We start from the raw sequence: 27,398 nt of genomic DNA, 5'->3' as shown, positions 1-27,398 counted from the left end.
TCCCTCTCATATGCCTTACCCTTACGCCTTTCCCATCTCTCCCCTCCCTCCTAGTCTTCTCATCCTAATCCCTTTCTTTTACTTCTTTACTAGCTTTAAATGCTGATTAATTCAATATTTATCATATTCAAAGTAGTGATCAGCAAACTCTGTGTGCCTATTTGGGGTTGGGGGTAGATTGCTTTGAACACACCCATAAATTTATTTGGGATCCGGCTGCTATATGTAAGAATGTAGGTGGATGTTTAGAGACAAAATAGAGCATGCACAGTTGAAGGGTGTGATGAATGGGGAAAGTGTCCCATATAGGACCTACTGAAATAAGGAGAACTGCACAAGAAGCACGCTCTGCACTGAAGTAGTTGCTTACAGATTGTGCCTCAAGGAAAAGACATCTAGAATAACAGAATTGGAAGGGAACTCATCTAGTTTGTGTACATTCATTCCTTATGGAAACTGGATGGCTACAACGTCAAGCCAACCTCACTTCCGTTTCCAGGTGTAGAAATGGTAGAGAATATATAGTTGAGTCTGAATGTTAAGAGACAAAACCTGTTTCTCTGTATACTCTGAATTCTTCAGTTTATAAGGTTCCCATTTCACTAGATTAATTAATCTGAATTTGAGCGGATGCAGACTGCAGCTCTTAACTGACAAAAAACAGTTCAAGGTCTTCAAATTATACTGTTCTTCTGACCCGAGTTACACCTCCTATTAATAATCAGCAGGCAATTGAATTGAAGGTATTCAACAAACCATTAGCTGTTGAAAATACTTATTTTGTGGTTCTTCTTCAAATGTACATTATATTACACTTATATTAGGGTTAATGCATAAATGCCAGTTCTTTCATAATGGATCATACAAGAGCAGCAATGTGCTCAATTCAATCTTTCTCCCTCTTTCCAAGGTGGCTGGGCTTCTATGCTCATTGTTTCTCCTTAGTGAGCCCCACTCACACCACTCTCACTGACAGGAAGGTTGGATTGAAGAAATGGTAGGAAAACATGAAAGCAAAGACACGAGCGTATTAAAGGAAGTATTAAGAGGCATTGGCTGTACATTCTGCCTCCATTGCAAAGGACTTTCATCTGTTCTGTGAGATATAAGGTTCTGTAACATTTTAAACACCACTTTATAAAATATCCTTCTGCAAAACTATCACTGCATCTTTGCAGAGCTGCCTGCCACTGCAAAATGATGCTAGCGTTAGGGAGGAGTTATAGGCACCAGGCCAGAAAGAGTGGTAACCCCACAAAAAAGGGAGGGGGGAATGTTTCAAACAAGGGAACCTTAGTAAAAAGCCAGTGCATTGTGGGTGCTTTTATAGAGAAATTATACATACACCCTGTTTATGTTATTAAAACATTGCAGGTAGGCAAGGATGGTGTAATTTATCTAATGCTCTTTTATATTTATGCTTCCTTAGGTTTCATGCCATTTATTAAGTTTTCAGCCTTGCCTGCAGCAAAAGGATAAACAAAAGCAGATGTGAGACTCTCCTGTTTAAAGGGCCTGCCAACCTCCTGCAATGCATATAACCAGCTGGAAAGGGCTGATTACCATCATTTCAGCATTTGCTGTTCAATTCACTCTCTCCTCCTCTAATAAGCCCTAGGTCCCTGACCATACTCTAAAGTGCTGTAACCCGTTAACCGCTATGGTTAACTGAATTACCATCCAAATTGAATGGCTAGAAAATCATCCTGGAGGGGGAAACCATTTACACCAAAGCAAACTGTGCCACAGCCAAACCATATTCAAATTCTTAGTCAAGCAAAGTCTTGCTTATTGCAATTCACTCTACGTGGGGCTATCCTTAGGCCTGGTACAGAAGTTCAAGCTTGGACACTGTGGAGTAGCTAGACTGCTGGTGGGGACAGACTACCACCAGCACATAAGACCACTTCATAAAACATGCTTCCTCAAACTCAGCCCTCTAGATGTTTTTGGCCTACAACTCCCATGATCCCTAGCTAGCAGGGCCAGGAGTCAGGGATTATGGGAATTGTAGTCTCAAAATATCTGGAGGGCAGGGTTTGAGGAACCCTGTCGTAAAAGCTTGAACTGACTGGCCATATCCTATTAGGCTGGGTTCAAGGTCTTTGTATTAATTTAGAAGGTGCTTAACAGCTTGGTCCAGGATATATTGATGAATTATGTGGAACTCCTTCCTGGCTGAGATCTGACAGATCCCCCTCACTGTTGAACTTCAGGCTCTTGACAAAAGACCCTTCTATTTCAGCAAGCCTTTAAAGGATGTTTTCTGCTTTTTATGACTTAGTTTAATCAGTATTTCCCATTGCATCCTTTTTAATTTTGATGTACAGTTTAGAAATGTTTGTAATTAAGTTGTATATAAATATCTTAAATAAATAAATAAGTCTCAGGTTGGACCCAAACATCTGAGAGAAAACTTCCCACTCATGCACTCTGGCCTTTCAGTTGTTGAAAATCTGTTCCTGGAGAGCGGACTGCCCAGAACAACACAGGGATCTGTTGTTGAGGCTGCCGGAGGTAGAGGGAATCAGCACAAATGGGGGTGGGTCCCCCTTTGTGCAAATGGAGGTGCATTTCTGCTTGCAGATGGCGCCACATACAAATTTGTAGTGCTTGCTTACGAAGGCTGCTTCCTTCATCTAGCTGTAGCCAATTTGGTACCTTCCAAATATTGTGGACCTCAACTTCCATCAGGTCCAGCTGGTATGGTCAACACTCACGAAATTCTGGGAGTTGTAGTCCACAACATTCAGAGGGCAACATGTTGGCTTCCCCCATCTTATTTCATACATGATTGCAGTAATAAAACAGGTTTTGTCTCTCTAATAAAACTAGCAGAAAATAATATCCCACTACAATCCTATACATATTTATGCAAAAGCACGGCTTACTCCTTGGTAAGTGTGTTTAGGACTGAGATCTTCATGGAATTGCAAGTCTGTGTGTATAAACGCTGCAAAAGAGAAAAAGTGAACACACTGGAGTTACTATAAAAGTGCAACCAGGGTAGAATTTGAAGTGAAAATCTTTTCCATAGTGCTGAGACAGCTACTGAAACCTAAGAGAAGCATTACTACAACAATACCATTCCTCTTTCTGGAATAACCAGACAGTCTGCTTTATCAATTTTGTTAACACACTAACACAGTAGATTCACAATCATTGCCTTGCTTTATACCATATCCCCACATACTTCCACTATCATCACAGGCCTTTGAAACCCCAACTTTTATTTATCCTCATGGTCAGTCATTAGAATATCAAGTGAAATAATATCTCTCTCTCTCTCTCTCTCTCTCTCTCACACACACACACACACACACACACACACACACACAGGTTTATTTCCTATGGGAGGGTAAACTTTGGGTAAGATGGGGAGAAGGCACTTGATCGGATAAAGGATGGCTAGAAATAGCACTGGAACTTTGAGCACCACCTCGTCCGGGTGTACCAGTCACTGCACTTACAAATTACAATATCCAAACAAAGCTCTTGGTTTATTTAAAAAAATAGTTTTTTTCAATTAGAATTTCTTCAAAGCAAGGAAGTCAAGCCTAGTTTATTAAGATGCACCACTGGAAAATGTTAACTTCTGCATTTGAAACACAGCCAGGCAACAATTTCTTAACCGTAGCAGCAGCAGCAGAAAGCTCAGTTACAACAAATTGGGAATTCCCTGTGTCATGACAGGATCAGACTGTGAATTGTAAAGTTCCAGAGAGGATCAATAACTGTCAGAGTGAGAAGAAAGTGAGCACTAAATTCATTCGCCTTTCATCTGCAACAAATGGAACAGAAAAATCTGATGGATAACAGAACCTTCCATTTCTATAGCATACTTGTTGAACTAGACTAGCAACGCAGAGATGATTCTTGACACGTGTCTCCAGAGATCCAAAAGCAATTATTAAACTCTTTTACAAAAAAGAGAGGGAGAGAGGGTAACACAATACATACGCATGCACACACAGTTACAGAAGGTAAAGCATGTGAACCCAATAGGAACTCATGCACTGGGCACAGGAAAAAAATAAGTTACAAAATGCATAAAACAATGTAAGGGAATGGGGCTGGATGTTAAGTTTGGCATAATATTGATATTTCTTGTAAAGCGCTGTTTCTGTTTTAATCCAAATACAAAATAACAACAGAACTTTTTTTAAAAATCCACATTTAAAGTCAAGAAAGGAAGGCACAGGTGGAAATGATCAAAAATACTTTACTGCATCCATTTGCAGCAAATATCCAAATAATTTTAGGTTTTTGGTACTATTCAGATAGCGTTAGCACTTTGGCTCTTGTATCCAATATTTATCTTACCACAGGAAAGCAAAAATAGGGTGAGGACAAGCTTTCATTTACATGCTTTGACCTCTGACATATTAAGTCATGCTGCAATGGTTCAAGGCTGATACACTTCCCTTCAACTCTTGACCCAGAATACGAAAGCGTGCAATGTGATAATCTGCAGGGTTTTACCTTGCTGTGTTTTCATGGCGTATCCTGTAAACAATCACATGGTGTGGAAAGGAAACCCTAAAAGCCTTCTCTCCTTCTTGAGTGAGGAGCAAACAGATACCATTCCACTTCCTTGTATCCTAATTAGCCTAAGAGCTGCCGCACTGCTCATATAGTTATGCATGCTAAATGACAGGTACTTCCATAGCATCATCATAAAGTAGGAAAAAAATAAAAATAGCAAAATAATATAATTATTTAGAGTGTACTTCTCGTGATGCTTACAACAACCCTTAAAACTAGGTCAGTGTTTTTATCGTCATATTACAGGCTGGGGTAGGTGTGCCCATGTCTGCATGCATTCTGCTGTTGCACAGAAGGTGTGGCGAGATTTGAACTCGCCAACCCAGACGGCATGTATTCAAGTACGGTGTGGTACTATTCAATTCCAAAAATGTGACAATACCGATTATAGGAGAGATTTCCAGCAGAATCCTCTACCGCCAACCCAGAAAGAACAATATTATAAAATATCCTTACCTCCCTTTCTTCCAGATTTCGCTTGAAGATACCCAAGCTCAATTTATTTAATACAGTTAATAGCACTGTAATTTAACAAACAAGCTCCCTTATTTGATGATTACCTGCCCAGGGTAATCCAGTACTTCACTTAAACCATATGCCCTGAGATCTAAACACATTTACTTGGATACCGCCGATATTTCTACAAAGCATGCTTTCAAACAAGTGTTGGTTCTTAGGATACAATCCTGTGCATACTTATCTATAGGGTGCCCTACCTTTATTTGACCTTTAAACAAAACATAAAAAGAGAGAATAGGAGGGACCTTGTAGCTGCTAATTGACAGCACCTGGATTTACTCATTGTGGTGATATGAATTGTAACTCTATTTAATTTACAGTATTTTTTCTTCTAAATTTTCATCTATACATATTGTTGTTGTTGTTGTTGTTGTTGTTGTTGTTGTTGTTGTTATGACTGCTGTTCATTTAAAAAATGGGGCTTACATAAATTAGCTTGTGCAAATTTTATGCTAATCTTTATCTTCCTATGTACTTTTTGAAGCAGGTCATCCTACTTAGGAGTGAGGCACTGTGAATCTAGTGGGACTTATCTCCCAAGGAAAGATGGCAGTGTTTGTCCAGCTTTTCATTTACATGTATACATCAGCTTGAAATGACACACTCATGGCCAGCCATTCACTTGATTTCCTCAAAGATTCTTCTCCTCACCACCACCCCATTTAAATAATCATCTAGCATTTGCTTCAGAGCGCAGTGCTAACCCATGTGACAAAGCAATGTAAGCCATTGGGTTGTTGAGTGCAAAAACGCAAAACAAAATCAACAAGCCGTTTTTGAGCTTTTTTTATAGAAAAGCAGCAAAAGCAGCACTGCCAGAATCTAAATGGTACTTTGAAAGAAAAAAAATAGTGTTATATATAGATAAATCAACTATGTCCCTGAGATGATTTGTACCATGCTGCAAGTTGTTATATTTACTTAGGAAGTGATTTCCTTTCTGACCGGAAAGAGGGGGTACTATAGAATTTAGCAGCCTACAAAATGCAAATAACACTTCCAATGCAGTTGACAAGGCAGATGAAATCAAGAGGGACACCGAGAATGAACAGACACAAGATGTTTCAAAAAGGAAGGGAAACTGAAAAAAAATACAGTAAATTAAGTTTTCTGCTCCCACTAGCAGCATCACCTCACCTCACGACTTTTGTATGAAAAACTGTCTTCTAGCCCTAAAGTGCATTAACTATGAGACAAAAGAAGAAATTATTAAAAACAGACTTTATCTCTTTGCAGTGAAGCTCCACATCTTTGTACCCCGAAGAAAAAAGCTTCTCCTGCTCCCCCCCCCCCTTTCCCCTTCCTTCCTCCCTTGGAACAAAACATACATTTAAAAGATGCTGACAGAAGGGTTTCAAAGTTCCATTGTTTCAGACACATATTCAGAAACAGCTGGAATGCTATAGACTCTTGTTGCTTGCTTTTGTAATGAAGAAAGTGCAAGTATGAGGAGAAGACTAAGTGGCCAGTCTCTCCCTGTCCTTTAGATACTGTATATTTTTAAAATAAAACGAATAAGTGGCTAAAATACTGACGCAACTTGCTGCTTCTCAGATTTCGCCCGATTTCAAAACTGTCTTGTCAACACTGCCTCCTAAATTAAAGAACAAACTCCTTGCAGGCTTGATTCTATCTTTCCAATGAACATTTACAAAAATCTGGCTCACCCCACCTCCAAAGAAACATCGCACCCTTCTTTCTCTCTCTCTCTCTCTCTCTCTCTCTCTCTCTCTCTCTCTCAACCTGCTTTGCAGAATGCAAAAAAAGGCAGTTTGCAAAAAAGAGAGCAAAACTTTTTAAACACATGGGGCTTTCAACTTGAATGCTAGACAAATATGTGGAGAGCAGGGTGACCTTTTCCTTATCTCCCCACTGACATGTTTAATCACTTCCAAACAGAAAACACTATTTTCTGCCACCTCTTCCTGCAAACACCTCTAAAGCCTGTATGGATGGTAAACAGTTAATCTCCCAATATCCCCTGCTGCCTGCGAAAAATCAAGGAAACAATTGAGACATTGTCCAGCGAACAAGACTCCCAGGGACTGACATTTTTGTTTATGTCCCAGTTCTCAGCCTGTCAATTTTCACTACCACTAGTAAAGCCTGACTTGCACCAACATATTCCACCCAGAGCTCAAAAGGCTTCACTTCATTTATTTTATTAAAGCCATGGTGTCTGTTTATGATTCAAAGTCTCTCTCTCTCTCTCTCTCTCTCTCTCTCTCTCTCTCAACTGCTCCATCTCCTTTACTTTCTTGGAATATTGCCTATTAGGCTGGTGTTGCAACTCCTTCTTTCCAGAACGCTGCCAAGGAAAGTAACAAAATATTTTTTAATACCAATGTTTGCAGGGCTTGCCAAGATGAGGGGAGGAAAAAAGTTCATGCTTTATTTATTTATTTTTAAATAGCACACAAACATTTAAAAATAAGCCTTGTGCAATTTTTTTTGGAACCCAAATCAAAGGAGCGTGTGAGGAAAACACTGCGCGGTGGTGGGGGGGGTGAAAGCCACCCACATGGGCCTACTCCATGAGGGCAAAGGAGAACCACACTGAAAAGTAGTAACAGAGAAGCCCTCAAGAGTAAAGCAGTACTTTCACCTGTTGCTCAGTGCTGAGTCGCTTCATTTTCAACCTGAGTTTCTACATATATTAGTAGTTCTAGGTCTGAAATTTCTCTCAGTCTCACATCATACCTTCCCCCTTCCTTCCCTTTGCCAAGACTGCAGTCTATTTTTTTTTAACTCTCTCCCATTACTTTATCTCCATGAAAAGCACACACAGTGGTTACCAGCATTTCCTGTTTGCAGAATGTGCTTTAACTATCTCACACCCTACACTGCTGTGATGGAATGCACAGCATATGGTATTGTGAAAGGGTTTACTGTTGAATAATGGCAGAAATGCAGTCCTGCTGGTTTATATCAAACCCTGTCATTCTCTTCACGGAGGTCTCTCCCTCTCCCTCTCTTAGCAATGAGGTACAACATGCACACAGCAACATTATACAGGCTTTATGGAGGGTGTTTTCAATGCAGGCATTCAGACTTCCATCGTCTGTAAGCAGCTTTTCGCATATTAGATACAATAAAATAGAGGGATACTTCACACATCGTGCATTAATTAACACACTGCTACTTCCTGCACTGTCCCCTCCTAATATTTTTTTTACTCTCCCTCCTATTTAATGCATGCACACACATGCGCGCACACCATGTGCTTGAAACATAAACATCTTAACAGCTATATACCCCACTAATGGCTACAACAAACGGTGCCTTAACCACGCTGGGCCCAGGACTTGGTACATCCCACACAAGACTGTGGCCAGCATTAATATCTAAAACAATAGCTGTGAACTGCTAGTGTTTGTGTCTTACAGATAACCAAGCATGCAGTCCTGGACATCATCTTTTCACATGTGCAGGGCAGCTTTTCCCAACCTGGTGTATCCCAACTATTTTGGCTCTGACCATGCCTAGGCAAAATGGCTGTGCTGGCTGCAGTTTATGGCAGCTGGGAACTAGGCTGGCAAGTGTCACTATAGAGCTAGCTGAAAATTTTCAATGGTTAGAGGAAACAAAATGAATATATCCTATAAACATTTCTACTGTATTACTGTTTCATGCATTTTGGATTTAGGACTGGAGCCTTGTGAATCTTGGCTCAATTGAACCTTGAATGAACATGCCAAGTCCATGACTTGGGTAGTGCATCGAGAGATAATAACTTTACAGAAACATGTTACACATCAACAATTTGCCACTTCTGGACATTTTGTCTCATGTTGCATGACGTTTGTGATTGTGAAATATTGGGAAAGCTTGAAATGCCTACTTGTGCCTAGATTCCCTAAGTATGGGGCAAAAATGTCAACTCAAAATACACCAACCTTTTACTGTAAACCATAACCTTGCTTAATAGACCTTAATACTGTTCAAGTTGGGTTGAAAGTTCAATACCCTTAAAAGTAAAATAATAATAATCAAGATTTCTGAGCTTGTTAAAAATATCCAAGTGCTAATAAGCCATTGCAACCAGGATGCTGCTACAAGTTCTTTCAGGATGGAAGTCTGGCAACTTGCTTCTGGGTGGCCCATTTAATAATCCCAAGTAGTGTGCCATAATTCGCTAAAACTGTGATAGCAAAGTACAACCGTGTAATGTTTGCCTTGTGCAAGTAGCAACATGCAGTAACAGCAGGGCAGTTTGAATATGTAAGTACCTAGGAAAAGGAATGTGACCTAATAACATAGAAGTGTCTAACAATACTTGTTAGTATTATGACGATAATGAAGGATAAACATATTACTACTATTGAGAGAGCTTAATAAGTCAAGAGGCCTTTCACTATCCAAATACCATGGAATATATAACCTCTGTAAACATGCAATATTGAGACCCAATTTACATATATTCACCTGTGCTTATAGCCACTAACTCACTGAAGTATGAAAACTACAGGGAGATACATTGAATATGCACCAGAAAGTCCTAACTGGCAGTGGTTCTACAGTGCTTGCCTACTGCCTGTATACAAATATGCATTCCATACACCGTTGGATAGGAACCCTTTCTACAGAAAGGCCTATGTGGATGGATATTCAAAGGAATTTGCAGTGGGTTCTTGGGATTCTATCTAGAACTTTTCTTGTCCAGGCTCCAATACTCTGGTGACTGGAGGATTTTTCATCATAGTATTTTCCCAGATCATATGACCATGAACCCTGATGTTAGCAAGCCTGAAATACAATCCATTCTGGAGCCACCCTGGAGCGGCTAATCTACTTACTACTGTTATTTGCAACTGAAGACGACCACACAGTCAAAATGCATTTAAGAACTTTATAATGCTGTTGGTTATGTTCTTCTTGTGTCTTCACATTTTATTTCATTATATGTGATAATATGTATGATTTTAAATTCTTTATGTAAAATAATATCAAGGGGCAAATTGCAATTTTAATGGTCTTGATACTGTGCTTCAGTGGTCAGGAACTATTCTTTCTTTCTTTCTTTCTTTCTTTCTTTCTTTCTTTCTTTCTTTCTTTTTTATTCCTCTAGAATTTTTTTACCTAAAGTCCAGAATTAGAACATTTTTTAACACTTCTGTCAAAATATGGCTTTGAGACAAGAAAAGCCTTTTCCTGGACAACCTTATTATTTCTAATCTAATGGATTAGTGCTCAACCGTCTTTAGACATAGCCCATAAGCAAGTTGTTCACATCTAATTTAAATTTTACACTGAATCTTCTGAGCAGTGCTTTTATTCTCTCCTACAAATATGAAGGGACAGTAGAAACGTGAGATAAATACAGAGGGCAAAATGTCTGAAGAGCAACACAAAATGCCCACCCAAAGCTCCTGAACTGTATTCACCAAAGGAACATTATGAATTTATAGCAGCTTCAGCAAATAGTGATTCTAACTTCCTTGATAATATCAAAGATCTGTTGTTTTCTTTAGGTTGCACCTGGACAGCTGTGGTAATTCTTTTTTTAAATTCTTTTTAGGAACAGTACCCAAATCTTACTGCATCCTTACTTTACAAAGACGCTGATTCAGCTTTTCCAGTTTACATTGGGAATCGTATTAAACACCTATTTCTTGAATTAGATTCAGCCAATGGGCAGGCCGTGGCTCAAATGTCAAATCTATAATTACTTAATTCCAACCTCTTTCACTATGTCAGATTACATTCAGTTTTAGCTTTAATTACAACTTGCCTGAAGTAGTCTTGTATCAGGCAGCCCAGCCAAGTCTCCCACACTGATTAGGCAACACTTGGGATGGAACAGCCTCACACATCAACAACCACAGCACCACAGATCTTCACTATGAGCCAAGCAACAGTCCTTTACTAATGAGCCTAAATATTGCAGAATATCATTCCCAAGAGCTTCTAATAGTTGAAAATTATTCCCCACATCTTATTATTCCACAGAACCCTCCCCCCCAAAAAAATCTGTGAATAATTCCTGCTAACCACTTAGCAACCAAGAGAGAATGCCATGGTGGGAATTGCAGAGTATTGCACAGTATTATGTAAGTTCCATTATCCTCCAAACATTTTGCAAATTCCCTTCCATTTGACAAAAAAAGTGCAATAAACACAGTTTTCAAGGCGAGATTGTTCCACCGGGCAAACAGAAGGGCTTGCACAGACAGAACTATCTCCTTCATACTACATTGAATTCCACCCTGTATGTTTACATTATACCATTGCTCAAACATCCATTGCTCATGGCTTAATCAAGAAGTCTTACATTTCACACTGACTGAAACCCAGGAACTAGGACATCAAAACAAACACATTGTTTTAGGAATCACTCCTTTACATATTGCTTGGAATGTACAGTTGGTTTTAAATGAAGTTTAGCTGAATAAACCCTAGCACAGTAGCTAAGTACTCCTGCAGCGTTTATGTATACACTGATTCATTCAGGCTTTTTCCATCAGTGACTTTCAATCTTAGGGTATGAATGAAGATTACCAAAATGCCAAGGTTCTGGAATGCCCAAGGCCATGCCTTCTAAGGCAATGCAATTACACTGAACAACAGTGTAATCTGATAGAAGACGTGAACTCTTAACAGATGGTAGGAAGCATACATTCAACAGCTGTACTTGGTTTGTCTTTTCAAGACTTTACATGGCAGTGTCTATTCTTTGCAAAACACTCTGATATCCTAGACTTATCATTCAGCAGAAGATTACAGAGAGATGCAGCGACTTGGTGTTCTTTTCTTCTGCTTCTACTTTTTTTAAAGAAGGCAGATGCCTTATTATGTGTTAACAATCCATATCCTAAGCGTTTTGGATTTCTGTTTGTCAGCTTAATTCATTGATCCAAGTTCCATATTATAATATGTGAAATAACACCTGAGCTACATGGAATGAAATCTCCTCCTACCTGTTGCTTCCCAAGGATTCAGCAAGCTACTGAATGCTGTAAATAAGAGTGTGAATAAATAGTGAAATATTACCAGTCACATTTAGCCATGTAACGGTTATTTCCAAGTTACTACAAATAATGCCATGTTGGCTGACAATATAAGCACTGAAAGAAGAGGAGATTGGTTTCAGTTGCAGTGCACCAGTTATAAGCATGCTAAAGTAATCAGTGATTGTTAAAAGTTGTAATTTCAGTTCTCTCTGAAGATTAACTGTATATGGAGATGTCTGAAGCTCATCGTAAGGAATATTAAGGTGGGTTGTGGCCCAGTGTTAGAGTATCTGTTTTGCATGCAGAAGGTGCCAAGATCAATTCCTGGCATAGCCAGAGAGGGCTGGAAATGCCCCCTGTCTGAAACCATGAAAAGCCATTGCCAGTCATTGTGGACAATACCGAGAAGGATAAACTAATAGTCAGATTCTGTATAATGCTTATGTGTTCCTATGAGGGCAACTGTCATTAGGTTGTAGCCACTGGGGATGAACAGCAGAACAAGAGGGGTAGACAGTCATATCTCTAAGGCTAGGACAGCCAGAGTGGTGCCCTTCAAACGTTGTTAGACTCCAACTCCCATCAAGCATGGCCAATGTCATGGGTAATGGGTGTTACAGGGCACTGTGCTGGCTACCTCTGCTCTAGATGAGCCACAGTTTAGAAGCCAGGAATGAGCGTCAATATTGTGTTCTTGCTCATCACCCTTCCTTCAGTCAGTGCTTGCATCCTCTTAATTCATATTCTTCTTTATTGCACTTTCAATGTCCTAGGCTTTCATTTTGCCTTGCTAGGCATCTGGATTTTCATGCAAGTATTCCTAATAACTGCTAAAGAATTTTTGTGGAAATACTCCAAAGCCTTCCTAGTCAGAGTATGATGAAAACCTGCTATTCCAGCATACATCCAAGGCACACCATCACCACTGATAGTGCAACTTTGTGATGCTTGTGCATCTCCACACTAGCTTGACTGCACTGCCAGTGGACAAAATGGGAGGAGTAACTATTATTTATTACAAATTTTATACTCCCTAAGGATCGAGTCCTACCTCCAATTCTAACATAAGACTGCACCGACTTTGACAGTGGTACAAGTGAAAAATAAAGCAAAACACCAAACCACTCACAGAACTCAAGGGAGACCAAAAAACTTCTGTCTCCTCCTCCTCCCATCACATTTCTCTGATCACAGTGCAGCAGGAACCTATAAACATGAAGCAGGGAGACCATAACTTGGATGTTAAGCAACGTCACCTTGAGGCCTCATCTTGTGCATGCTTAGAGCATACAGAGGTGAACACTGGTGAGAGGAACTACAGAGAAGGGTGAATTGAACAAAAGCAAAGTACTTGGCATGAATAGGTGCAAAATAAAGATGTAGAATAAATACTTAAAGACTTACACTTGTCTACCTAAAACCCTGTACTTCAGGATGCCTGACACAAACATCCAGCACCCGCCTGCACTCCACTTGTACAACTAAAGATGCAAGGACAGACCCTGTTTCGCAGATAAGAAAGGATGTTACAAAGTATAAGTGCTTCAAGGGTTCAACCTATCACTGAGAATGTTGTTTCCCATACTGGAGACACACAGGTGAGTATGTGTTACCATGCAGGTATGCTCTCCGTTGGTGAATACCAGACTGTTTACCCTAATCATTGCTACTATTGCCCAAACACATTTGAATACTTCTGGCTTGCTGGATACATGGGAAAGAAGAAACAGTCACTGTGAATGTATGTTGGCTATGCCAAAATATTCTGAAGCAGGATGAGGCATTATTTCAGCTCAATCCTCATATAAACTATCACCTTGAGAATATATCATTGAGTCACCAGATGGTTCCTTCCACTGCCAAAAAGGGAGCACAATAAGTTGCAGGAATTGCTGCAAATGGTTATCTCTGAAGATAAGCACTTCTGAAATAACTACACAGATAAAATTCAACAATGAAGACCAGTCATGAATGGGATGATGCTTGCCATTTATCTTGCTTAGAAAACAGGCCCTTCACTTTTCGGCAGTTATTTGTTATTTTGGGTACTGATTCTGGAACAAAGTCCAACCTCCCTTACTCCCATCAGCCTAGAAACGTTTAACCTTAAAGTGTGCACTTTATCTCTGGGCAGAAGCATGGTCCCATTGTGAGACACCCAACACACACAGGGATGTAGTGAAGTACCATATGAAAGCAGTCATTTACTCCCCCAAGAATGGTGGCTATGAAGCAAAATGCCAAACAGGCAGCATGGGCCTTCCCTTTCTGTTCATGCAGATGCATACTGAAAGATAAGACCCACATGTACCATTTTCCACATTTACCCTGGCCTTGCCCTCATCTGTGTCCTGATGTCATTTGCATATTCAGGGGGCATAAACATGCATTTCATTAACATCCACTTAAATAATATCATGTGCAGTTTATAATTCACAAGGGTTAACTTGGGCCAAACGCCTTAGTAGAACAGTTCCATTGTGACTCATGTTGAAGCAATAATAGTTATCACATCCAGTATTCATAAAGGGCTACAAAGCTATTCCAAATGTCTATATGCCAAAATCTGCCCTTTTGCAACGCATGCTAATACCCAGCCCTCCTTGACCTCATATTATGCAGCATTCTTCGTTGTAAGGAATGAAATGAAACATGCACAAACCCTTCCCTTTGTAGTACCACAGGATTCTGGTAGGATTTCAACATGCAGCCTGTGTGCAAAGATGGTAGCTTTGAAGACCCTGGGAAGAAGAAAGGACTGAAACAGGTACACATGCTGCATGAAATTCAAAAATAGGTGGGGGGGGGGTTTAGTTGGGTGGCATGTCTCGCCATAGTAAACTTTTGAGGACAGGAGCCTGAAAAGGGGGAGGGGGAGGCAGAAATATCCATTTTTCTGCTTTACATTTTGCAGAAGCTGACAGTGCTGCAAACCTTTCACCAGTAAACGGATATAAGACCCAAAATAATAGTGTCTGGCTGTAAAATACGGGGGGGGGGGATGCAGACACATGTGATGCTACATTTCTTACTTCCTTCAAATCCCTCCTCAAAACTCACATTTCCATGAAGGCTTTGTGCCACCATACCTTACACCACCATCACCTGCACACCTACTCAGAGTCTTTCTCAGGTAAGTAGATAAAGGACTCCAGCCACAGCATATAACTAAGCTAAGGCACATGTAATTGAAACAATTGCACACTGATTTTCTATTTACCACTGCTGCCACTTATCTCCTTTCCCTCTATTGTTTATTCTTTGTTTAAATTTAGATTGCAGGGCCCTTAGGGCAGGGAACTGTCCTCTCATAAACTGTTAAGTACCATGCACACTGATGGTGCTGAATAAATGCATAATAAAAGAACGGATATGCACAAAGAACTTAGTCAGGCAGCAGGATATCTGCGATGGTCTGTATATCCATATTAGTAGTATAAATTTGGGTACATCTCCTATACTAGTCCCTGTCAAAAGAAGCACAAGTGCAGCAGTCAGTTATCTATCTACATGCTGGCATTTCTATGGGCTCTTAAGTCATCCAACACATGATGAGCGCTGTCAGATTTGACAGTGGTGTTAAACTACCGGGAGGGGTGAGTGACCCCTTGGCCAGGGTAGAAAGTCAGAGGAAAGTTTTGTGGGGGATCATTTCAGCCCCCACCCCATCCACAAGTCTTGTGATAACGGCTGCTGACAAGATCAGCAGCAATACTGAAACTCTTTTTGTTTCGTAGGTGCCGTTCTAATTCAGTGCTGGCACACTTTGGCACCAGCAGAAGACACATGGCAATTATGGTTACACATCTAAACCTAGTCCCCACACCTCTCTCCTATGGCAAAAGAACCTGCTAGTAGCACCAACCCCCCTCGGGGTCTATTTTCCCAAAATTCAGCTGCAGTGGAAGTGCTGGATCAGTGTTGGAAAACAGTAATGAGGCTCTATGTTTATAAGCAAAGATACAGTTGAGCAACTGTTCTCCCAATCCAGAAAATCAGCCTGCTGTGGACAGGATTGTATCGGGCAAGTCTAGGGCTTTGTACCTGCTGGTGCACCAGCCATAACCACTCCTGCCCCAGGGTAACCTATCCAATGTTATTCACCTCAGGGCTGCCTAGTTCAGTGCTTTGCATGGGAGCTGCCTTTGAAGACTTATCCAGTTTTTTTTAGCCTGGATGCTACACCCATCTCTAGAGGCCCTCAACTTTCTGAGGTTAGGCTGGTGACAATTGGACTGTGGGCTTTTGCAGCTATGGTGCTCCAACATGTGGAACGCTCTCCACAAGGAAGCTCACTTAAACTTTAACCTAATCTCCCATCTTGGCTGTGAGTCCTGGAAGACCTGCTCTCTGCCTTGCAGGCCCTTTTCCATGGGGCACTGACTGACTACAGTTACAAAAGCTGGGGCTGCTGAAAAGGAGGAGGGGTGAAGAAAAATCTGTGAGTGACGTGGAGCCCTTGTCCCATTCTCTGGACCCACTTGGAAGCTCCTTAAATTTGCAGAGCCTGGAGCTGGGTGTGGAGAGTGAAGCTGAACAAGACACAGCTAGGGCAGCCTGAAGAAGTACCATCCGCTTCGGCCTGACCATAAAAAACAAGTCTAGAGTGAGAGACTAGGAACTCTTCTCATTGTGAAACTTTGGTGGGGGGTTGTTTGGACCCTGGGTGAGAGGGAGGGTATGTCAGAAGGAAAATGAATTGAGGTAGGGTGTGTGTGTGTATGTGTAACTTTGCATTAATGTAACATTTTTTAATGTAACTGTACTTTTGTAATATTTTAAGTTTTCTGTTGTTGCTTCGGTTTTCTATATACCACTAAGAGATTTTTTTAATATAGTAAGTGGTGTAGAAATTAAATAATCAATCAATTCTTTTGACAGCTGGCAAATATCCTTTTACTCGCCTATGTCTTCCACCGTACCATCTTTTATTTTATTTATTCTTAGTCCTCCAAACAGTTTTTACTGTTCCTTCTGTGTTTTATTTTTATGCAAGTTTCCTACTGTGTATTAAATATTGTTTAAAACTGTTGAGAACCACATAAAGGGTGATGCACAAATGGTTTTGAAATAAATATGCTGCAAAAATAAATATGCTGTCAAAATGTCATATGATTTTTCTCAGAGTCACCTTTCCCCCAAAGAGCAAAAGTTTATTTAGTCCATACCTTCCCTCAAATTTGAGAATGACTCTACACATTTTCATCTTCACTGCTTATATCATTCAATTCTTAGGACTTGGAAGAGCCGTGCTTCTATAGTCAGGGGAGACGAACTGTCTCAAAATGTGCTATATGTGTACCTTGCTGCATAATCAACATCTTACTAGGAGCTGATAAATTGTTGTACTTCTAACTAAAAAGGTTTGGCCAATATGGAACACACACAGTTGGTTCATCCAGGAACTGAATGCAAAACCCAAGGGAAATAAAACATTTCAACGTAGTAACTCCATCCTCTTGCAACTATTGCAGCTGTGGCCAAACTTTCTATCACTATCCTGGTCAAAACAGTGAACGTTCAGATAAAATTGCCTTGTGGTCCAAATTCAGCTCATGACTTTGAATACTGTGCAAAGATTCCTATGGTGAAAATCGATAGGTTAATATATTGAGAACAGAGAGATTTCAGAAACTTTTGTCCTAAGTTACTCCTGCCCTCTTGCATTTTCAGAGCAAGATTTCCCTCTCCTTGAGCAAAAACATACACGTAATTATAGATCTTCTATAGCACCATAGTACTTTTTTCCCGAGGTTCCAACCTAGTTTATGAATGTGCTCATTACACAATGAAAAGTCAGGACAGTTGCTCACTATAAACTCACCTCAAGGTAAAATTTACATTGACTTCAAAAGTCTTGCCTCCGGGAGGGAGGGAGGGAATCAGATGAATTTCTGAAGAGTTTCCGTTTTATAAGCTGTGTGTGTTACCAAAATACCACTATTTTTGGCATGGCATGATTTTTTGCCAGGTACAAAGGAACTTAAATGTAAGTCTTTGTATAGCAAAAATACAGAAGTATGTCTTGGGAATGGTCTTAGCACTCTAATCCTGTGATCTTGCCCAAGCACTTTGAGCAAGAATATATTCTCATAAGGAAAACTAGAGCACTTTAAAAAGGGAGGGGGAGAAAACACACTACAAATGGTCTAATATGCCTCTTGCTCACACAAGAGTAGAATCCAACTAAATTCAGTTGGATATACTGCACAATCCTGCCCATATCTGCTCAGAATTCAGATTTATTGAACTCAATGGAGCTTAGTCTCTGGTGAATAGAATTAGGATTGAAGCCTTACTTCCTAAAAAGAAGAGGCTGAGGGTTGCAGCTTAATCTTACTAGGTTGAATTCAGACTTAGTTGAACTACGGAAACCAATGCGAAAGCCAGCCATGTTCAATGAAGTTCAAAACTTGCTGCTTCTGAACAAACATGACTCATTACAGAGAATAAAAAAATTAATTTAAGAGGTATATAAAGTCAGGGTGTTTTGTGCCCCCCCCCTTTTCCCCATTATTTCAGCACAGGCAAGCAGTAATTTTAATTTTTCTTAAACAGGAGATATTTCAGATAATGTTTGCAGTCCCTCGATTCTCAAACCATCTATCAGATGTAGCTCCAGTTCTGATTTAATTGATACAAGTGTGAAGTGAATTGCTACTGTTAGAGGTTCTCCCCCAACCCCACAAAGTCCATTTAACAAATGCGTTTAAGGGAATGGCAGAATACCAGCTCACTGAAAGGTTATAGGTATTCTAGAAATGGGGGAGGTTACTTATTTGAATATGCCACATTCAGTGCACTCATTAGGGAACAAAAATGGTAATGACATTTTCATTGAAGAGCCGCATATAGAGTCTTACAAGGTAAAATAGCAAGTATTACTGATGCCACCCAATATTATCAATAAGCAACAACTGCTGGTACCAAAACAAAAAACAAAACCAACACACGCTATTATATACCATTATAGATGTTATAATAAATCATAATTTAGCTGTAAGTGTTTAACTCCCATTTATACCTTACATTTTTATCATGGGAATCATTGTAAATGTATGAATTGTAATTAAAAGGTGGAAAATTAGCTGCGTGAGGTGAAATTAAGGACTTTGTAAATGAACAAGCCACTTTAAAAGGTTAACAGGTGTCCAATATTTTATATATATATATATATATATATATATATATATATAAATTTTATGGTCTACTTTGATTCACCTAAACCTTTGTTTCCTTGAAGTGGGTTTCTCTTCCATTTTTATTTTATGAATAGTGTGATAAGAATGTGGGAGTTATAGTTGTAGTGTGAACAAGCTGTTTCATGAAGCTTTTTGAAGTATTTAAAGAAACTATTCCTACAAGTAGGCTTCATGTTGTAACTTTGGTAGCTATCTTAAGCACACTTTGGTCAAGGAAGAACTTTCCTTAAATACTACCACAATAGGTTTATAAAACTGATCCAGAATTTTTAAAATGTCATTCTGTCACCTCCATGTGCACGCACATACATACACACACCTCTGCCTACAAAAATAGAAACCATCCTTAATTATTTTCAGACTGAAATTAATTTTCCATTCAGATACAGTGTGGCTGCATATCAATTTCTCATGCTAGGAAAAGCAGAGCTCATTAAAAAAAGAAAGTTAACATTCTTTGCAGCCCAAATTCCTTGTGTTCTGAATCTGAATTAATAAAAAAGAAACACACAAATAAGAAGCTTGCTTATGAAATGTCCCTTTTCTTCAGTAAAACTGTGTTTCAAACAATCATCATAAGCCCAGTTTGAAGATCAACAATTATAACCAGTGGTTTTTTGTGTGACAGTACTCACCAGTACTGAGTATCACCATCTCTTTTTTTTGCTGCCCATGGTGGCCATTTTGTGCTGGCACCCATGGCTCTTTTATCAAAAATAAGAGTACAGTGGTACCTTGGTTTGCACACCTATTGGTTTGCATACGTTTTGGATTACAAACATGTCAAACCCGGAAGTGCATGTCCAAGTTTGCAACCTTTTTTTGGATTACGAACAAAAAATTTTTGGAGGCCCCATTACAACCTGTTTTGGTTTGCAAATGGACCTCTGGAAAGGATTATGGTTGTAAACCAAGGTACCACTGTACTGGCCCCTCTCACTTTATACCAAAAAAAGCACTTGTTCCTTAATAAGATAACTTAATACACTTTTATAAGTGGTACAAAGGGGAAAAAATGTATTTAACTTGATGGATATTTCAAAGAGCAAGAACTGAGAATTTATTCCCACTATTTCATAATGTGTTTAACTGGAGAAGGCAAAAAGTGACAAGCAATACTCATTAAACCCGTTCCTCTTTCCCCTCCACCAAAGAAACAGAGACACAGAAACAAAAGTAGTGCATCTTTGTTTACTTACAACAATGTGTGCTGGAGATGGAGACCTAGCATCCTTGAGGGCTTGCCTACTCTGTAGGCTCCCTGCCTGAACATCAAGCAGTGGCCATTTCATCTGCAGGTACTGGATGGAGGAAACAAAAATGGGGAAAAAGAAAAATGAGTTCAGAAAAGAAAGGCAACTTTAAAAATAAAATGAAAGCAAACACATATTAGGCAACGTGGGGAAGTAAGTGAAACTAAAATGCATGCAACAAAAATAAAGTAAAAGCCCCACAGAAATACTTTATTGGGGTTGTGTTGAACAAAAATGGAGTGTACAGACATTTCCAAGGTGTTTATTAAAAGGGGTATAAAAGGGCAAACACAATGTTCTGTTTCATATGCCAATCACTATGGTAAATCTGGAAAGGAAAATTGTGCAGAGGATGGAAGGAATAAACAGGGCAACTCATCATTACCACAATTGAAGGAACAGAAATATCTGTGAAAGTAACTTTAAAACTGCACATTAACGTTGAAAAACCTGGCATTAAAGCTGATAAACCAAGTAGGGAATGGCAGAAAAGCTACTGCTGGAAAATATGCCTTCTAAAAGTTAAACAATTTTTTTTTTTGCAGGGGCAGGCAAATACATAACATGGGTTCCCTCCCATACACATAGTGCAATCCCATTCCAGACATACAATCTCATGAGTTATGAAACAAAGCTTTTTATGTTAATTCTGAAATTACATTTTCTACATTTCTGAAATTACACCACTGAGAGGGGGGTGGAGAAGGAGGCAGGGTGCAAACAAACCAACAGTAGCACCAGATTGGCTCCACCAGTGTGTCTGCACCACGCTGCCTGCCCCACTGCCTTTCCCCTCTCCCTCACAGTAAGCCGCCCACCCGCCGGGGACCTGGCATAGTGGGCTCTGCCCAACCCAACAAGTTGCTTTTGCCTAATGGACTACCATAGCTAGAAACATTTTATAAATAGACTAATTCACTTTAAACCTCTATATTTATATAGCCTTTTCATATCAAAGTAATGAATGATTTCATATCAAAGAATGAATGACATAGTCATATTTGGCAGGTGGGTGTACTAGATATTTACTTACATAAATTTTGGCTTCCCACTCTTTCTGGTATCAATTATTGTGGTTTTTATGTTCCTCACACCAGCTTTCCCTCCTACCTGAAGAAACTTGGGGCTGGTACTTCCTTGAGCATGCCACACAAGCAAGTACAACTATTTCTCAAACTACAAGTCATGGTTTAACTTTCTAAGCACACTTCCTCTGTTCCAAAGAAGGGCACAGATCAGTAACTCACTGTTCAGAACATTGCTTTTTCTGATCCTGTTTCTGACTGAGACCAGCAAATCTCACAAGATCTGGACAATAGGGGGGCTTTCCTGATGCCCTCATTACATATCTTTAGGTGCCAGGCAAAAACATTCCTCTTCAACCAGGCCTTTGGATATTAAACATTATTTATCCTTTTAGATGTGGGGGTATTGCTTGTTGTTGTTGTTGTTGTTGTTGTTTTATACATAATATGTTTCTATGTTGTATATGCCTGGGGATCTTTGGATGAAGGGCAGTAAATAAATTTAGTAAATAATAATAAATTCAACATTGTGCTCTTCCAGTCATTACATCTGTGCAAGCATCTCAGCTAGCCAGGAACCATTATCACCCTGTCATTTATGTGGGACTTTCCCTCCAGGAGCCAGTTTCGGGGAGAGTTATACAGGGAGGAAAGCCCCATTGGGCAAACAAAAGTTCTTGTGCAGGTCTTCTGCTGATGGGGTTATGTTAGGTGAATCCTGTCCAATGTATCCAAATACAGGAAACAGGTTTCCATAAACATCCTCAAGCAAGATCTGCAACTTTGACTCATTCCCTCCGGCTGCCCTGTCATGGTAATAAAATTGCAACCTGGGCCAGGAACCCAGGCCCTGGTAAAGTGTGTCCTTCTCCACTCCTTCATGCAAGACGACGTCTATGATAGGCTATTTTCAAAGTGTATGTTTCAATTTTCGAAACCCACTTTAAAATCCCTCCTCTGGACCATTCCATGCATTATGCAGATGCCAACGCCCATCCATCACAGAGCTACAGTGTGCCAGAATCAGCTAAAGTTCTGCATCAAGAATATGAATGGAGGTGACAATCCTACATCTGATACACACATATATACACAAACTCTCTGCTGCATTCGAACCTGATATTTTTCATTTGAAACATCACAAATATATCCCTAAAATTGTAATGGGTGAAGGGGCTCTCATCTGCAAAGCACAAGATAGTCTTGAAGAAGCCCCCAACCCCAACCAAACCCCCTGTGTTGGTGTTAGGCTAAAAAACTGCCCACAAAAGAAGGGGTGGGTATGGCAATGTGGCAAAATAAAATGAAAACAGATTAGAACAGAGAAAAGAGACAAGTAGATTCTCCAAATATTTGTATTGTCAATAGGTCAGCATCACTTATAGCAATGATCACACCCAGAGTGTTGTATCTGCATGCTGCTCTCTTCAAAAGACAGCCATGACTTGAGTTCTGTTAGCCTAGCAGAGCAATTTCCTCCTTGTCCATCAGCACAAGTTATAAAAGATAGTCGGTTGGAGAACATGTGTCCCCATGACGTACAAGCAACCTCTTTGCATAAGTCACTAGATTGCCCGTGAAACTGAGACTCCGTAAACAATCCTGTTCACGATGCACAAGCAGGAATAGGGTACAGCTCACTCCCTCCAACAATAGCAGCCAAGGCTTATTCTCGTTACTGAGGTCACTAGATAGGATTCAGGATACACAGGAAGCAGGTCCTGCTGAGAAAGAATGTGCTGAATTTACCTAGTCACTTTTCAGCACAAGCTCCAGTGAAGCTTTACAACTGACCTTTACTGGGAGAACGGGGGTGGGGGGTGGGGGAGAGAGAACCACCTCACACACGAATACTTAATACTAGCAGGATAATGATAGTCTGGACTCTGTTCTCCAGTTGCTAGATTTTCATATGTGGGCCTTCCTTCCTATTGGCAGCAGTCACTGCAGAGTGAAGTGGTATAGCCCAGCAACTAATACATAATGAATAACTACTGATCATGTGTTTGAGCTCTGACGAGAATGGCTATTAAAATCCTTGCTTAGGTTACCACAAGCATCAGGTTTAATGCTGGTTTAAGGAGTGCAAAACATTTTGTTACTACACAGAGGCTAACCTTTTGTTTAAATACAAGTACAGTGGTACCTCGGGTTACATACGCTTCAGGTTACAGACTCCGCTAACTCAGGAATAGTACCTCAGGTTAAGAACTTTGCTTCAGGGTGAGAACAGCAGCAGGAGGCCCCATTAGCTAAAGTGGTGCTTCAGGTTAAGAACAGTTTCAGGTTAAGAACGGACCTCCAGAACGAATTAAGTAGGTAACCAGAGGTACCACTGTAATTTAACAATGCTGCTCAATGCAATATATATTTAATGGGAGTCGTAGCCAAAAACTATTATCAAAAATAGAGGTCCAGTCCCCTGACTTGCAGTTTGGAGACTATCTAATCATATCAGATTCTAAACATAATTGCAGCAACCAAAAGGGATCTCACACTCTTCCTTATACATTTTAACTGCAGTCTTTTTTTGCTAGGATTCCCCCGCTCCCTCCCAAATATTAAATACCAATTTTAAAAGCCTTTCTAAAAGGCACCATTTTTCTTCTTTTGTAGTCAGTCTTTGGAAATAAGTAGAGAGAGTGTGCTGGTAGGGAGATGTCAGTAGGGGGACTGTGCCAGGGGGGAATCAAATCACTGTACCAAACGATAATTCAGATTCTGCTACAAGACTCAAACCAGATTAAATATTTAAAAATTTGATCAAATTTGGAAAAGATTTTAGCTTCTTCTGCTAAATTTATTCTGAGTTTGCTCATTGGAGGGATTATCTATGTAGCAAACAGAAGCCCACATCTCAAATCACTGGAAAACTTGCTAGTGAGATTTCACCAAGCATTGGTGCAATACGCACTTCCAAACTTATCTTTAAAAGCTTAAGGACCTGAAGAATGTTTCTGTTTAAGAGGAAAACCTGAAAGTCTCAAATTGTGAAAATCTCTACCAATACTATTCTGACATTAAAAGGTGTGATCTCAAAATATGTAGAACTATGCCTTAAAAAATCAATGTGTGTTATTAGCAATAAGGATGGTATTACTAGCAACAGATATTATGCTGATACATAAACCATGGGGTAAATGAACTCAATCAAAGACTGGAGTACTGTACAGCAATCAATGAAGTAACCTCCAAGTGAAGGTTACTATGGAACACAAACAAAAAGAAGACCTGAAAAAGCTGTCTTCATCAAAATTTTAAAAAACTATGCTGCTTGCTAAAATGATTCTCCAGCAATATTCTCCAGAAAGCCTTTTTTGTAAAGACACTTTCACAGGCCCAAAAGACCCAGGGAAGCTCACCTTTTTACATACCACTTCACTGCTGCTTGTATTCCCATCACCAGAAACTGTTGTACCTGCTTTGCAGCCTATTTTCTTCCAAATAACACCTGTATAGTCAAAAGGTTTCAGCTAACAACAAACCCAGTTCAGAGGAAAGGCTCTGCTCTCACTCGGTGTTAGCTCTACCCTCAGTGGAGTAATCACACAGCTAAATCTGATTGGTTATGTGAAACTATCTACTGCTTGTAAGAAGAGGGATATACTGAACGTGCACAAAAATGGTGTCAAAGCTGCAGCCAACAGGGACTTCAAACACATTTTCAATGGAATTTCAATGGAATTGTATCACCACCACTGCCAGAATGACAGGAACAGGGGCCAGTAGTCACCTGAATGTGTGTGAAGGGCCGCCTTTTCTCTAGAGTGTACCTACCACCTGCAGAGAGAGAGACCCAAAAGCTTGGTGAAAGGGGGTGCATTTTATGAGCGAATAAATTTGTGAATCCCTCAATCCCTACCCCCTGGTTTTAGCTCATCCCTAATAAAAAGATCCAGCTCTATTGATAAAAGAATAAAACGTTTGTTTCGTTCAACAGCTTCAAGCTTGCCTCAAAGTCTCTCAGCCCAGGAATTGTCATGGCCATAATACAATATTAATGTGGTGGCTTATAATTCTTATTTTACATAAAAGCTTCATTGTGTGCCAAATCCAATCTCCACAGGCTACCTGAGCCCCAGATTTTTACGAGTCTACATTTCAGCGCTGCGAGTCTACAATACACATAATTTTCAATTATGTTAGGGCAGGGCAGGATCACTGCCTATATAACATTACTGGTTGGAGGAAATGAGACTCAGTCCTACTGCCGAGTGAGCTAACTCAATCCAGATGGTGAGAGAGTGAGAAAGAGAAAGCACTGCTATGGAATTATGTAGCAGCGATCCAGCCCACAGCAACTCTTGCACAATGGAATGAACTGCCAAGTAATTGCCCCCACCATCCACACACAATGCTTTAAGGTATTAGTTTGGAAACTAAAGAAGGGATGGTTCTTTTGGCAGAGGAAGGGTTACATCACAGCACTTACACAGCATATATTAGAAAGAGAATGCGTAATTGCCCTCTCGGGTTTACTATTGCAGAATTATGCAACTAATCAGAGGGGTCTCTCTCTCTCTCTCTCTCTCTCTCTCTCTCTCTCTCTCTCTCTCTCTGATAGTGTTTTGTTTGTTTTTTAGAGCTTTGGGGGGGGGGGGTTGTCCCATTACTAGAGAGTGGTAAATCCTTTCCTTCCTCCTACATGAAGCAGCAGGAAATGCTATTCTTTCAGATTCAAATACAAATGTGAGCCAGGAGTCCCTCCAACTTGCAAGTGTCTGCAAAAGGAGAAGGTGAAGGGAGGAGGGGGCGAGATATTTCCTTCACAGGATCCCAACTTTGTGTCTATACCATACAGTAAAGAGAGAATCCAAATACTCTGTTCTATAAAAATTCTGTAATCTCTTGTCTTTTCCAGCCTTACTTCTATTTGACAGGAAATATTATGTTCCAACAAACTGGTGTAATATTAAAAACAGGGGGGAAACGTATATAGGTTCTGATGTCCCATTTTAAAGCTGAAATATTAATATAGATATACTGGCCAGAAGTTCAATACTGATTTAAAAGGATGATCTAGCAATAGATCATTATTGCTTCTTCTGTTTTTGAGAGAGAGGAAGAGAGAACTCCTAATCTTTTAAGGCCCCTACTGTCTGTGCAAAATATTATAATGTGTGGCTGGCTAGAATCCGTGCACAGGGGTGGGTGAGGAGAAACACAACACACTCTTGAAAGGCTGTTAAATTGTCATCACAAGGGGGAAAGCAAACACCTCAAATGGCAAAGGATAGGGCTTTTTAAAAAGTGGAGAGGGAGGAGGAAATGTATCTTGGGTCCTGCAAGAAAGCAGATGTTATCAACCATCTTATTGCTACACTGACATTTGAAATGAGGCACAGCCCAAGGCAGAAAGCTAAAGCACTTCTAGAGAAAATATCTGGTAATGGCAATACGGCTAAGTGGAGCAAAATCCTGTTCAGGGAGACAAGGAACAGCAGACTTGGGGGAAAAGGGGGGGCAAACACGAAGACCTGTTCAAAGTTGCAAACTCAAGCGTTTAGTCAACTAAATGCTTGCAATTATCAGAAATTTGGATAATTAAGGATATAATAATGGGTTAAGCGTAGATATGGAAATGCAGAAGAATTTGGTATATATAAGGAACCAGAAGTGGAAATGAAGGGAAGATGCAAGATTTTAAGAATCTCACAAGATATAGTGTTGAAAGGATAAATGTACATATGGGGGAGGGGGGGGACTTGTTTTTGATGTTATTTGTGGAATCATTACTTATTGTTGAAAGAAGAAAATAAAATAAAATAATTTTACAAAAAAACAAAGTTGCAAACTCAAAATCCTGCCACTATGCTCTACCTCGTGACTGTCAGGAAAATTATGATACAGTATCAGAAAAACCAAGACCTAAGATATTTATAGCACCACTTTCCTTACGTCCTT

The 27,398-nt window shown here is 39.9% G+C and overlaps 1 protein-coding gene across 36 annotated transcripts in view; it reads right to left on the bottom strand.

The window, feature by feature from the left end:
- Positions 1–27,398, bottom strand: part of TCF7L2 (transcription factor 7 like 2) — a 201,906-nt gene that overhangs the window by 104,195 nt on the left and 70,313 nt on the right. For all 36 annotated transcript variants that reach the window (XM_028730231.2, XM_028730232.2, XM_028730237.2 and 33 more), the window contains exon 4: positions 20,416–20,517. In XM_028730231.2, coding sequence (XP_028586064.1) covers positions 20,416–20,517 — 102 coding nt within the window. The remainder of the gene's footprint in view (positions 1–20,415; positions 20,518–27,398) is intronic.

The sequence above is a fragment of the Podarcis muralis genome, chromosome 6 (genome assembly GCF_964188315.1).
Source record: "Podarcis muralis chromosome 6, rPodMur119.hap1.1, whole genome shotgun sequence".
Classification (NCBI taxonomy): Eukaryota; Metazoa; Chordata; class Lepidosauria; order Squamata; family Lacertidae; genus Podarcis; species Podarcis muralis.
This window is presented reverse-complemented; position numbering and strand designations above follow the sequence as displayed.